Source organism: Eublepharis macularius, chromosome 8, assembly GCF_028583425.1.
Source record: "Eublepharis macularius isolate TG4126 chromosome 8, MPM_Emac_v1.0, whole genome shotgun sequence".
In the NCBI taxonomy this organism is placed as follows: Eukaryota; Metazoa; Chordata; class Lepidosauria; order Squamata; family Eublepharidae; genus Eublepharis; species Eublepharis macularius.
Window position 1 is genome coordinate 102,692,646 of NC_072797.1, and position 14,611 is coordinate 102,707,256.

A 14,611-nucleotide genomic window follows, 5' to 3' on the forward strand; every position below is an offset into this window, starting at 1 on the left:
AGCCAGGAAAAGGGCCAGCCCCTCAAAGTAGCTGTCAGCAGATACTTGTTTTTACTACTGTGAAGAGAAAATGACAGGAAGGGGGGACCCATGGATCATGCGTTTCCCTGGGTTCAATCTCTCTGAAACTTGGGGGGGGGGGGTCTTTAGAAGACAGTGAAGACTAGCTCCCCTGCAAATTTGGTGGATTTTGCTTGCAAAATGCCCTCTATCCAAATTAAAAGCAAAACAGTTTGAGTATAAGCCAGATCCAAGGGCAGAAAGAGGGGAGAGGGAAGCCGAAGCCGCTCAAAATTGACGCTCTGCAATGGCGACTCGCTGATTATGACTATGGACACTTGCAACTGTGACAACACCAGTTACCCAACACGTGCACGGACTGGGGCTACAGGACACACGTTCATCAGGAGTAAAACGGACATAGCCAGGAAGGAACAGACATGATTCTAGACACTCGCATGACCTCATGTAATTGTCTTGTTTAATTTGGCTGTGAGTGTGAAAGGGCCCGTTCTGGGCTCCCTTGGACCTCAAACTGGTTCGCGAATTGGCTCAAGTTCAGCAAAGTTCATGGTTCATGTTCCGTGAAACTGAATGAACCATGAACCACGTGGTTTGTTTTTTTCCTGGTTCGTGCCCATGTCTACTCAAGACGGTATTCATAAGAGCAGATAATAACGTGAAGCCTTATTGATCTGAAATTTTAGGTATAAGTAATTAAGGAGAAGGAGAGGAGAAACATTTCATAAGTTAGCTGTGTTGCCACATATTTTAAATATTCTTTTCTGTTGTTGCTTAAATTTAGTATTCTATATTTCGTACAAAGTTCTATGCACTTTCTATTGTTGTTTCTATTTTTCCATTCAAATAAAATTCTAAAAATAAAAAAAATAACGTGAAGCATATTTATTAACATAAACTTTTGGAAAAACATAACTGAGAATGCATGAGGGTGGGAAAGAACAAAAAGAAATATTTTAAAATTGATCCACATGCTATGCTCCTCCCTAATTAAAACATGATAAAGAATAACTACTAAAAGCACTCATTCTTGACCTTGGTATACCTATCCTTGGCAAGGGTATGAAGACTGCTTTTTGCTTCCAGCAGCATTAAACAACAAAAAAGGTGATGATTCTGACTATCTCCTCATGCTTGGGCTATAGAAGGCAGATTTGCATTCCACCTATTACTCACAATCAAAAACATGCTTAAAACTGGGTTTATTCCTTTGTAATGGCTTTCCTTGTTATATTGTGGTGAGTTGTGAATTTGGTGATGTTCCTTTATTGTACTGTATAGTTATTTTAACATGATCCCTTAAGGAAAAGGCCTTAATTTTAGTTTCACTTTCAACTGTTAAGTTGGTTGCTGGCTGTGGCTGGTTAAGGCCTAGCAGGACCCAGACCACGCCAGTCCTGTATTCAATAAAGTTTTGAACCAATTTGGTATCAAACACTGTGAATAAAATTCAATAACCATGGGATAAATCAGGATAAAATTCAATGTAGATAAAATTCAGTAACTATGGCAATGTACCGTGCTATGTCAGAATTTGATGGAGTGAGTGGCCTGAGTACGTTGAGAAGCTGGAACATTATTTTAAAGCAAACAAGATTGAAGATGCAGAGCAGCAGAAATCTATCTTTTTGACTGTTTGTGGGCAAACGTTGGTGGCACCTCAAAAGCCAGAACTTTCAAAGAATTGTGCACTTTGGTACAACAGCATGTAAGCCATCTTGCAGCCTTCAGCTGTGGTACAATCCCAGAAGTTTCAGTCACCAGCAGAAAACTGATGAAACTTTCTGAATTTGAGGCTCAGCTATGTTCTTTGGCTGAATTCTGTGAGTTTGGAGCTTCTCTAGACCAGATGCTGCATGACAGGCTTGTTGCAAGTATACTTGATCAGGCAATACAACGCTGTTTGATGGAAAAAAGAGGCCTTGATATTAAAACAGCAGTGGACATTGCTGTGGCCATGGAATTAGCTGCCTGGCAAGGGAAGGAGTTACAGAGGAGTGGAAAGGAGGATACAGCAGGGTTGAATGATGTGGTAACACATAAATCTGGGCTGGTACCAAAACTATGGCCTTGTGTCCTACCCAGAAGCAGGCAGTGGGAGTTTTCTCTCCTGAGCAAGACAGAGTGCTGTTTTCATTGTGGGGCTCTGTATATCTCTATTGTTGTTTTCGAGACGAAGTTTGCTGGCATTTAGCATGTTGGTGTCCCACTCAGCTCCCATCCCATAACCAACCAGTGAGAAAGAGGTATCAAAGGAGAAATGCCAACTTACTGGACCTTGACAATGAAGGTGACGATGGACTATATGCCATATATACCATGGGTGATCGCTGTTCACCACCAGTTTGGATTCAAGTAACTGTTATGGGTCACACCCTGACATGGAAGACAACATGGGAGTTGTATTTTCCATAATAGCAGAGGACATCTTTAATAACTTATGGCCCCCAGCCAGACCACTACCTCTACAACCAGCAGATGTTCAGCTTCAAACCTATTTAGGAGAAACTATTTCCCTGGCAGGCAGGGTGCTTCAATCAGTGGCATGCAACGGGCAGCACAAGTATTTGCTTTTGTGGGTGGTGTGAGGAAGAGGACCCACCTTGGTGGGTCAGAATTGCCTATGGGAATTGAAACTGGATTGGCGGAACATTTTTTTTGCTCTACTCACAGTCACTGGAGGAAGTGTTGGAACAAACAAAATAAATTTTCAATCCAGAACAAGGAATGCTAACCAGGATGACAGCAGAATTCATGTGAGCCCAGATGCACAGCCTCATTTTTTCAGACCCTGTTCTTTGCCATACACTTTGCGTAGTACAGTGGAAGCAGAACTACAGTGCCTGCAGAAGGACAGCATTCTAGAACCAGTTCAGTCATTACAATGGGCCAATTGTACCTGCAGATGGATCTGTGAGGATTTGTGGGGATTATAAAGTCACTTCAACAGAATTGCAAAGCTGGATCGCTATTCACTGGCTAAAATTGAGGATTTATTTGCATTTTCCAGGCTAGATCTTAGTTATACTTATCAACAACTGCTTCTGGAGTCTAAGGATTTACTCACAATTAATACTCATTGTGGATTATTTAGATATGCATGCCTCCTGTCTGAGGTATCTTCTGCTCCTGGAACTTTTCAGAGGATCACAGAAGTGATATTACAAGAGATCCCCAGTGTTTTAGTCTATCTGGATGATATTCTGATCTCTGGAGTAGATCAGGAAAGTCATTTAAATACACTGAAGGTGGCAATGGAGACACTCCAAAAGATGGGACTCCAACTACTACAGAGGAGTGTTTTTCTATGGTCTCCTCAGTACAATACTTGGAGCATATTATTGATGCAGAAGGCTCCACCCAGTACATGACAAGGTAAGGGCTATTACTGAAGCCCCAACATCTACACGTGTTTCAGAATGAAAAGCATATTTGGGCCTTTTGAACTATTATCATAGGTTTTTGCCACTGCATTGACACCTGTGCACAAATTATTTAAAGAATAAGGTTTCATGGAAATGGGAGAAGGCTCAAAAAGTAGCATTTCAAACCTCAAAAACTCAGTTGCAATCCTCCAAGGTGCTGACACATTTCAACCCTAGATTACCAATGGTGTTGGCTTGCGATGGCTCCCAATATGGAGAGGGGGCAGTCTTGTTTCATGTATACCCAGATGGCCGAGAGAGATCAACTGGATTTGCTTCTCATATCATGGCTCCAGGAGAAAAGAAATATTCTCAATTTGACAAAGAAGCCTTGGCAGTTATTTTTGGTGTCAAGAAGTTCCACCACTATTTGTATAGCCATGCATTCACCATTCTTATGGACTGTAAACCATGGCTCTCACTCTTGGGTGAAAATAAACTAATACCTCCAATGGCCTCAAGTAAGATGCAGCAGCGGACCTTAATATTCGTTACCTACCAGTATGAGATTAGATTCTGTGCTGGTGGTTAACACTTATATGCTGACGTATGTAGCAGATTGCCATTGCCTGAATCCCCTACACAAGTACCATACCCAGGAAATCTGATCTTACTTGTAGACTTGCTCAGTGGAACAACAGTGACGGCTAAGCACCTTTGCGAAGAAACCTGCAGTGATATAGAGTTGGCACCAGTTGTGGATGGGTGCAGAATGATTGGCTGGACAGAATACAGGATGCAGCATTTCAGCCATTTTTTCAGAGATAACTAGAACTGGGATTTCATGCAGGATCCTTCATGTGGGAGAGCAGAGTTATAGTACATGATAAGCTGAGAAAGCAGGTTTTGATTCAACTGCATGAAACTCACTTTGGTATTTCAAGAATGCAATGAGTGGCCTGTAGCTTAGTTTGGTGGCCAAGCTTGGATTGGAACATTGAGCAAATGATGGGATGCTCTGGCCATTGTCAAGAAACTTGTCTGGCACCTTCAGCTGCACCAACCCACCCCTGGAAATGGCCAGATAACCCTGTTAAGACTGCATGCTGACTTTGCAGGCCTAGTAAGAGATAAAATGCTGATAATAGTGGTAGAAGCTTACACAAAAAGGTTGGAGATATGGGTAATGTCTTCAGTCACTGCTCAGGTAACTGTGGGACAGCTCAGAAAAATCTTTGTCACTTTTGATTTGCCTGAAATTTTAGCCAGACAATGCCCCAACTTTTACAGGGGCCACCTTCTGAGATTTTATGGAACACAATAGTATTCTATACATACACATTGCCCCCTATCACCCATATTCCAATGGGTTAGCAGAGCAGGCAGTGCAGTCAGTGAAGATGGGACAGGTGTCTCTTGAGATTCAGCAAGCCAGATTTCTATTGTGATAAAGAGTGACTCCCCACACTACTATTGTGTGTTTCCTGCAGAACTCAGGTTTGGTCAATCACTATGCTCATATGTGGATTTTCTGTAATCTGCATTAGACGCTAGGCTGCATTTCAACCAAGTAGTTATGCATCAGGGATGACCCTGTCAATCAGCACCTTGTGCCTGTCAGCCAGGAGAAAATAGATTTGCACTTACCGTAACTGCTGTTCATTGATGTCTTCTGTGCAGGCACACATGGGACTGCACATGCGCTGGCCTGCCTATCAGTAGGATTTCAAGCTTTAAGTCCGCTAGGGGGTGCTCGTCTCCCCAGTGCGCATGTCTGGCTTTTCGTTCCTAACGGTACCAGGAGATGGTGCCCCCTCCCCTCAGTTCCTCCTGGCAACCGGCTCCCACAGATAAGTATTGAAGAAGCACTGTAGGGCAGTGGGGAGGGTATGTGTGCCTGCACAGAAGACATCAATGAACAGTAGTTACAGTAAGTGCAACTCTGTTTTCATCTGTGCAGTCCCACATGGGAGACTCACAAGCTCCTTATCTTGGAGCTGGGTATGTTCTTCGTTGGAATAAGCAGTGAAGTACAGCCTGTCCCTCTGCTGAATCTTTTCTCTCCATCACATCCAGGGCATATTATTTAAAAAATGTCTCCGAAGATGACCATGTAGCAGCACTGCAGATGGCATGCAGAGAAACCCCTCTCATGAATGCAGCTGAGGACACCTGGGATCTGGTGGAATGTGTCTTCACTTCCAGTGGACATGGTAAGTTAGTTGTAACATAGCAAGTCTTAATTGTTAGTGTAAACCATCTGGCTATAAATTGTACCATGACCCGCTTTCCCTTTCTAGGGCCAGCATAGCAGACAAACAATTGCTTTTCTTTTCTAAATGTCAGTGTACAACACAAATAGAATAGTAGGGCTCTTCGTACATTTAAGGAGTGTAAGGCCCTCTCCAAACTATTAGATAGCTCAAGAAAGAACACAGGGAGTATGATATCCTGTGATAGGTGGAATTGGCTCACTACTTTAGGTCTAAACTTACGGTCAGGTCTCACTACCACTTTCCCCTGATGGATCTTCAAAAATGGGGGATCTGATCTCAGGGCTACAAATTCATCCACTCATCTAGTGGAAGTGATAGCTACTAAAAATACTACCTTACACGAAAGAAATTTCAAATCGCATGTGGCTAACAGTTCGAAAGGAGGTCTAGTTAGCTCTGATACCAGTTGTGAGGATCACTGAGGTACTATGTCCCTAACAGGTGGGAACAAGTTCTGTAACCCCTTAAGAAATGATTTTGACAAACTATGGGATAAAAATGTTTTGCCATTTATTTTGGGATGGAATGCTGAGATTGCAGCCAAATATACCTTAACAGAAGAATTCGATAGGCCCTCAACTTTGAGGGATAACAAAAATTCCAAAATATCTGACAATTGACAATCAAAAGGGTTCAGTCCCTTGTCCCAGGCCCAGGTACTGAAGTGTTCCCATTTGAAAGTATAAGATTTCCTTGTATTTTCTCTCCTAGCATTGAGAACGACCTCTGCCGCTCTTACAGACAGGGTCACTGACCCGCTATGTGCCATGCCGTGAGTTTCAGTCTGGGTAGGTTGTGGTACCATACCCCACTGTCTGTTAGCTGATCTGGTTCCAAGCTGAACCGATACAGTCAACCCTGGGAGAGATGCATTACATGCTGAAACCAAGCCTGTCTGGGCCAGTATAGTGTTATCAGAATCATATGAGGTCTGTCTGCCTGTATCTTGCTGACAGTCCTTTTTTTTTTTAATAAAATTTTTATTGGAATTAGAATCATTTGATTTCACATTACAATCAATTCCCGTTTCCCAATTTCTAACCCCCTCCCTTTCCCCCCTTTTTTTTAGACTTCCAACAGTTTTCCAACCCTTTGTCCCTTTTCCCTTACTCATTTTAAATTCATCTATCTAACAAACATATACTTTCCCTTTAATCTAAGCAATAATTCTTTAACTATTTTTAACACTCTGTACCCTATCTTTAAGTCCCTTCTTCCGTATTAGACAAACAATTTGTCCCTTTTTCCATAATCTCATAATTTCCTGGTTTCAAATATTTCTATAAACCATATACCATATAAACCATATAATCCATGCGTTCATATAAGTCAACCAATTTAACTTATATTCTGTATATTACTTTTTCTATCTTGCTGACAGTCCTGATGATCAATGGGATTGGGGGGAATGCATAAAATAGGTGGCCCCTCCATGTTAGTTGGAAGGCATCTCCTAGTGAATTGATACCTACTCCTCCCCTGGAATAATATCGCAGGGGTTTACAGTTCCATTCTGTTGCAAATAGACTATATCCGGTATTCCCCATTTCCTGAATACCAGTTCTAGGTATATCATAGAAAATGGACCACTTGTGGTTTTCTGAATTGAGTCTGCTCAATTTGTCTGCAGCTATGTTTATGATGCCTGGGATATGTACAGCATGCAGGGTGATGTTTCGTTGGTTGGCCCACTCCCAGATGACAATTGCTTCCTTGCACAACCTTCTGCAAGAGATGCCCCCCTGCTTGTTTACATAAAACATTGCTGCACAGTTGTCTGTCAGTATCTGTACTCTCTTTTGCCATATTGAATCTGCAAAAGTGATAAGAGCATAACAAATAACTCTGAGCTCTAGCACATTAATGTGTAAATTTCTCTCCTGACTCAGCCATTTCCCATGAGTGCTGAGTGAGCCACAACTAGCCCCCAGCCTGAGGTGGAAGCATCCGTAGACAATGTAACATCTATCTGTGAGGAACCAAACTCAACCCCACCCAGGAGATTCATGTCCTCTGTCCACCAAGTTAGAGTCTGAACAATTGCTCTGGGCATTGAGTATTTCCTATCTGTTCCACTGCATTCAAAATTATGCACTGATAGAAATTACAATTGCAGTTTGTGCATGTGCAATCTTGCCATGGGTATAAACGATGTTGTGGAGGTCATGATGAGCCCCAACAAGGTCTGGATAAATAACACTGACTGGAATCTGCAACGGTGTACCTGGTTCACTAGGCTCTGACTCTGTCTGCTCTGTCTTGGGGAAGAAAACCCTTAATCAGATCACTATCCAGAACAGCACCAATGAAACGAGCTCTCCTGAAGGGGGATAGGTCATATTTCTTAACATTAACTATGAGCCCCAATTGACTACATGTGTCGGCCACTAGTGCTACATGTTCACTTAAGAGAGCTTCCGAGGATGCTGTAAGAAGCCAGTCATCCAAGAAAGGGAATATCGCATATCCCTATTTCCTTAGATGTGCCACCATGACGGCCACACACTCGGGGAAACCCGAGGGGCTGTGGAAAGGGTAACACCTGATACTGAAAAACTCTTCCATTACATATGAAACTTAGGAACATCCTATATCAGCGATGGCAAACCTATGGCATGCGTGCCACAGCAAGAGCCCTCTCTGTGGGCACGCGAGCCAAGTCTCCGATTGCTAGGCCCAGGGCTCATTTGGAGGGGGAACGCCTGCAACAGCATTCCAGTAGCTCTGAGCAGAGAGAGATCACATGGGTTTTGGCCCTGCCGACGTGATTCCTTTTCCTCAAGGCTGCCTCCCTGCTGCCCGTCTCTTTAGCAGCAGGAAGCGGAGGCAGCAGCGAGGCTGCTGGGGCTGGCTTTCTAAAGCAGAGTAAGCTGCTTTGATTTAACTTGCTTTACTTTCAGTCGTGGCTCTTGAGAGAGAGAGAGAGAGAGAGAGAGAGAGAGAGAGAGAGAGAGAGAGAGAGAGAGAGAGAGATGTTAATTAGTTGGGACAACTGTATGAGTTGTTTTTTCTTAACTAAAACCTCAGAATTCAGGTTTAATTGCAGTGCTGGCACTTTGAAATAAATAAGTTGGTTTTGTGTTGCAGTCTGGGCACTCGGGCTCAAAAAGGTTCACCATCACTGTCCTATATGAAGGATGTATTGTAATATAAAAATATGCATCCTTCAAATCTAAAACTGCAAACCATGTGTTCTGCAGAAGCAATTGTAGTACCACATTTAGTGTGACCATTTTAAATTTCTTTGCACAAATGAATGTATTTAAACTTCTGAGGCCTAGAACAGGTGTGACCCCTCCATCCTTCTTATCCACTAAAAACATGTTGGAATAAACCCCCCACCTGGAGACATCAGGAGCTACTTCCTGTATCGCTCCTTTCTTTTGTAATTCAGTTATTTCAGAAAGCAACCTATCAGAAAAGGAACAAGACGGGAAATTAGGACAACTTGAGGTTGGATAAGAAGCAAACTCAATTTTATAACCAAACTTTACAATATTTAAAACCCAGTTAGCATTGGTGATGTCTTCCCAGGCCACATAAAAACCAGCCAACCTGTCACCAAACACAACTGATTGTTCCACGTTTAGTCAGAAGGATTTCTGTTGCCCCTATGGCTCTTTAGCCAAGGGGTTCTGCTGCCCCTGATGTGGACGGTTATTGGACCGTCTCCTTTGGTACTGTCCCTGTTGGGATTGGGACTGCTTTCACTGTGGGTATGGAGGATACGGCTGATACCGGTACGTTCTTCCTCTGTAAGGTTGCTGAGGCTGATACTGATAACACTGTGTCGGCTGTGTTTTAGGTGGGAAGACGCTGTAGGATTGGGCTGTCTGCCTGTCCTTTCACTTTTGTGATAAATAATCATCAGTCTTAGATGAAAATAAAGTTGACCCTTCAAAGAGAAGAGCTTCAATTTTGTTCCTGGTTTCTACAGGAAGTGCAGTAGTGCTTAACCATGTGTGGCGTCTCAGCACTATTGATGATGCTAAGGATCTGGCCCAAGTATCAGCTGCATTATGATCGGCATTGATCTGTTGTTTTGATAGTTTGAGCGCTTCATCAAGAATCACCTTCGCCAGCATTTCTGATCCTCAGGTAATTTGTCTGTAAAGGTTGTCATTCTGTTCCACAGGAACAGAACCTGGTATGCCTCCATGATTGCCGTGTAGTTAGCTATTTTAACATTAAGGGCAGCAGAGGAGTAAATTTTCTGCCCAGAGAATTGAGTTTTCTGCTCTCCTTATCAGCTGGGGCTGTATGCATGCCCTGGCATTGCCTGGCTTGCATCTCCATCACTAAAGATGACGGAGGAGGGTGGCTGAACAGAAATGCACAGATATCCTCATGTGTCTTGTAGAGTCCTTCGGTCTTTTTCGAGGTCGGATGAGAAGAGGCCGGTTTCTCATGGATAGAATTGATCAAATAAACAAAAATCTTCTATAATCAGAAAGGCTACATTAGCTGGGTTGCCTGAGTAGAGATGTTGAAGGATCTTATCCTTCGGCTTCGGGTCTACTGCTGACACCTCTGTCTCAAGGGATCGAGCCACCCTCAACATTTGCTCAGTCTACAACTGGTAATCTTCATTGGGGGATACCCGTCCTGCTCCCAAGGCTGCTTCATCCGGTGATCGTTCCAAAGCTGGGCTCAAACTCCGTTCCCACTCAGGTTCAGATAGCTGGTAAGACATTGCTGATTCAGAAATCTCGTAAAGTGTCCTGGCTCCCTTCAGTTGCTCAAAGATATTAAAGCCCGACATGATGGAATGCGTTTGGTATGGTTCACCAAAATCCAGTCCAAACCTGAATGATGGTGAGACCAAGCTTGTTGAGCATGAGAGTAATAGTGTCTGTCCCTTTTGCTCATTCTCCATGGTAGCTCAGGGTCTAGCCCCTCTGGCAACTCACCCTCCTCTGCCGAGGAATGCTATCAAGACTAGAGTAGCAGAGGGTGCAACAATTTGTAGCTGCTTCTCTACTATTGGACATATTTGTAATTTTGCTTGTAGACAAATTGCAATTCTGATGGAACACAAATTCTACATGTAACAACTTTTAACCTCACAGAAAAGCAATTTTTAAAAGTTTTTAATGATTATGAAATCAAAATCAAGTACTTTACAGCGTGGTCCTATGAATTCATAGGCTTAGAATAGTAAAATTCTGCTTAGCGTTGCATTGTTAGCAAGTTAACTTTTGATACAATCAAAGTGGATTTTTTTATTTGAATCTCATTCTGTTTCTTACTCTTGTTTCTCTGTTCCTTTATTCTAATCAAGCACAACATAAAAGTATTATTTAGCAGACATTTATTCACTGCTGTCAGTCTAGAAACATAGTGGAAGTAGACAGATATCAGGAACAAGATTTAAATAAATGATCACATCTTGGTGGTTTAGTAAAGTCCATGCTAGCTTTTAAACACAGAAAATGGCACTCCTAGAATTGCACTGATGTAAATGATACTAGCTGTCCCTAGTAGGGATGTGCGCTTCGGGGTTTTGACCCGAATTGGGCCTGATCTGGAATGATTTGGCATTTTCAAATTAGCCTCAACATTGCTGAAGCGATTTGGAAATGCTTAAGCAAAGCTTGCTGAAGCACTTCGGAATACTTCGGTAAGCTTCAGGTGGAGTGGCTGCAATCTTTCTCTTGCTGACTGTTCCTGCAAACTTGCAGGAAGAAAGTGCTTTTTGCAAGTTCGCACCTTTTTTTCACCCAATGGGAGGGGGGAGTGAGTGAATAAGAGGCAGAAGTGGGAGGAGGGAGGGGGATCAGGGAAGGGAGAGGGAAATCAGAGAATGTCCAATCCCTGCAGCAGCTCTCCTTTCCTGGGGATTCTCTCTGGAAGGAGATTGCCTTTTTGGAAATGCTACAGGGATTTAAATTGGAGACTTGCCTTTTAGCCAGCCTCCATTTTGCCCTTGCCTGGAAACATGAGACTGGTCCCTGTTTCCTGCTGGTTTGCCTCTGTCTCTGTGGTCTGGGCTGTGACTTGGCCGGCCTGCCTGGGACTTATTGCTGGACCTGCTGTGCTGACTTCTGGACCTGCACCTGGAGACTGTTAGGAGAGTCACTAGACTTGCAGGGTTTTTTCCTCTCATTGGGGAGAGGTGGATGGGGCATCTTTTTTTGCGGGGTGGGAGGGTGGGGAGTCCAATCTTTCTGAAACTTGGGGTTTTTGAGTAGGAGTAGGTCCTTTGCAAAACTGGTGGATTTTGTTTGCAAAATGCCACCCCCAGCTACCTAGAAAGTCCCACTAGTTTTCCCCATAGGGAATAATGGAGATTGGAGGTAGATGGGGCACCTTCTTTGGGGGGCCATAACATGGCCCCTCAAAGTCCAATCTTTCTGAAACTTGGGTGGTCATGAGAGGAGAGTTAGCAGAAGTTCCCCAGCAACTCTGGTATTATTAGGTAAGAAAATGGCCCCCCAGGTGCCCAGAAAGCCAGGAATGGCATTTCCCATTGGAAACAATGGCCAAATCTTACCTAATAGTCCCGAAGCGGTTTAAATTCAACCACGTGATTCTCTCATCTGCAAGCTGAAACAGAACAGTCTGGAAAGAGGTCTGTCACAGTACAGTATTTATTTACCTAATTAAAGTCAAATATATATTTCAAATATATAAAAGGGGATTCCACACATTAATGACACTTAAACTGCAACATGATGACTACTCTTTCAGTGGTCTAAGATACAAGAGCAAAACCTGAAAAATGCTGAAGATGTTTTCCAGAATGAACTGATAGAGTCGTCCACAGTTACACCCTTCTATTCCCACTGACCTTGACGGACGTTGAAGAGTGTAAATCTGCTTAGGACGGTACTGTAAAACTTCTTCAGCATTCTGATACACGAGTACTGAACATGTAGGATGAAAAGAAAGGAGAAGTGTTGCTAGGTTGCAGGTAGGGGTTGCTAGATGCAACAGGCCTTTGCTTCCAACTGAGGGAACCCACACAACCTCCTATAATTTTGGGAACGATGTTTGTTTTGAAATGTTAACCTTCTCTCAGTTGCTAGATGTTCTTATGGCAGTGAGAGTAAAGACTTTGGGTTCGCTATTGTGAGGTAATTTTTTTGTATTGCACCTGAAGTGTACAGAAATCACTGAAGCATGAGGTTCAACAAAACAACAAAGAAGAGTTATTTATGTACAAGTGGTTTTAAAAGAACAGAACAGCAGCCCACATCTCCAAACCATCACAGGAGAAGCCTAGTTGAGGCACTTAAACTTTTCTAGTTATGGCTTCAGGTTGTGATTTAAATTCCTTCTAATGCCTGCGGTTACAAACAGACTTTCATTGCTTAACCACCAGGTTGAATCTTTTCACACACAGGATACCACCCACACCATTCTGCCCTTTCTCAAGATAATTGGTATGAAGTCTGCTCATTGCCAGTTACAGGTCTCATGACTGGATACTCTGTCCTCTCCCGGAGGTAGACCTAAACCCCTCTTCCACACTGCTAGGCAGAGCTACCCTTGATCCTGTCTGCTCTTTTCGTAAGACAGACACCAACTAACTGCTGCTGCATTTCTGTCCAACTTTCCATTCCCCTCTCTGAAAGATGATTGGATGCTGCAGCAGCGCTCCCAAAGGCTCAGAGAAGAAACAGCTGAGTGGCTGTTTTACCTTTCAGGGGCAGGACAGACTTCCATCTGTCATACTAGGTTTATGTATGTTCTGTGTCACTGAAATATCTGCCAGCCAAGATATTACTATTCAGGGCCAATTCAGAGTGCAGAAGAATTTGATTTTTTGTGTAGTAGCTTTTCAGGTGACCACCACATAAACATACCAAACAGAAAAAAAAGAAGCAGTAGTCCAAAAAGATCAAACCAGATTAATGAACTGCAGAAAAACAAAATTAAATAATCATTGCTGTACATAGGGATGCCAGCCCCCTGTGGGGGGTGGGGTATCCTGACCCCACCTGCCACAGTTCACCTGGGCAGCTGGTGGGGGAGGTGTGGGGAAGCTGATGGGGGCATGTGACAAAATGGCATGCACTCCTCAGGCGTCCAATGATGGGATGTCATCAGGGGCATCGGGAGCCTGCAGAGTGTGTGCCATCTTGCCACATTCTCCCCCCCCCACCCCACCCCCCACACAGTGGCCAGGTGAGTTGTGGCAGGAAACAGCAGCTGGGGACAGGGATTGGCCCTGCTGAGACCCTGTCGCTTCCAAGTTGAACTGGAAGTAGTGTTATCAGGAGTGCACTTGTATGCAAACTGTGTGCATGACAGAAGTGAAGTGGAGCCCCCTCCCACCTGTTTCAAGTCAGAGGGACCTGGCAACCTTGTCAGGACAGCACAAATGTGCTTAGCTAGCCAAAAAAGGTCTTCTGTTACATAGGTAGCCCATCCTTCCTCAAAAGACATCAAGAGAGGCAAACATGACCTTTTTATTTAACACAAAAGACCATCTCATGAAAGGCCAAATCTTATTCGGATATTTTTGTGAATGTTACCCCAATTTCAAAATGGAAAAGGATTTAGAATCTCTTCATATACTTTGACATTAAATTGTGACATAGTCTTGATACAGGACATTCTTTCTGTTCAGTTGAAGATATCCCAATCAATCAGACATTTATGTAAACATTTGATTGACCATATTTTGTCAGGATAACTATTTGTAAAATGTGAGCTTACTGCACCTGCTCCTCTTCCCTAGATCAAGTATCAGGATGCTACAAAGAAATGCTAAAGGGTGAGTGGTATGTTTATTGCTGCAATACTGTACCTTTGTTTCTGCTGCATGGGTTGCTGTCTCATAGCCATATATTGCATGTCCTCTTGTAGCCGATTAAGAGGGGAGTCTGGCTTGACACGAATCCCATAGTAATGATATTTGGAGTTCCCCCTTTGAGAAAGAGAAAACATTTAAAAATTACATAACCTGAAAATTATTATGCCCTCTCTGGCTTGTTCTTAAAA

General features: G+C 43.2%; 1 protein-coding gene across 1 annotated transcript in view; it reads right to left on the reverse strand.

Annotated features, from left to right (window-relative positions):
• Positions 1 to 14,611, reverse strand: part of RFX3 (regulatory factor X3) — a 261,190-nt gene that overhangs the window by 47,576 nt on the left and 199,003 nt on the right. Inside the window, exon 7 of the mRNA XM_054986134.1 lies at positions 14,418 to 14,537. Coding sequence (XP_054842109.1) covers positions 14,418 to 14,537 — 120 coding nt within the window. The remainder of the gene's footprint in view (positions 1 to 14,417; positions 14,538 to 14,611) is intronic.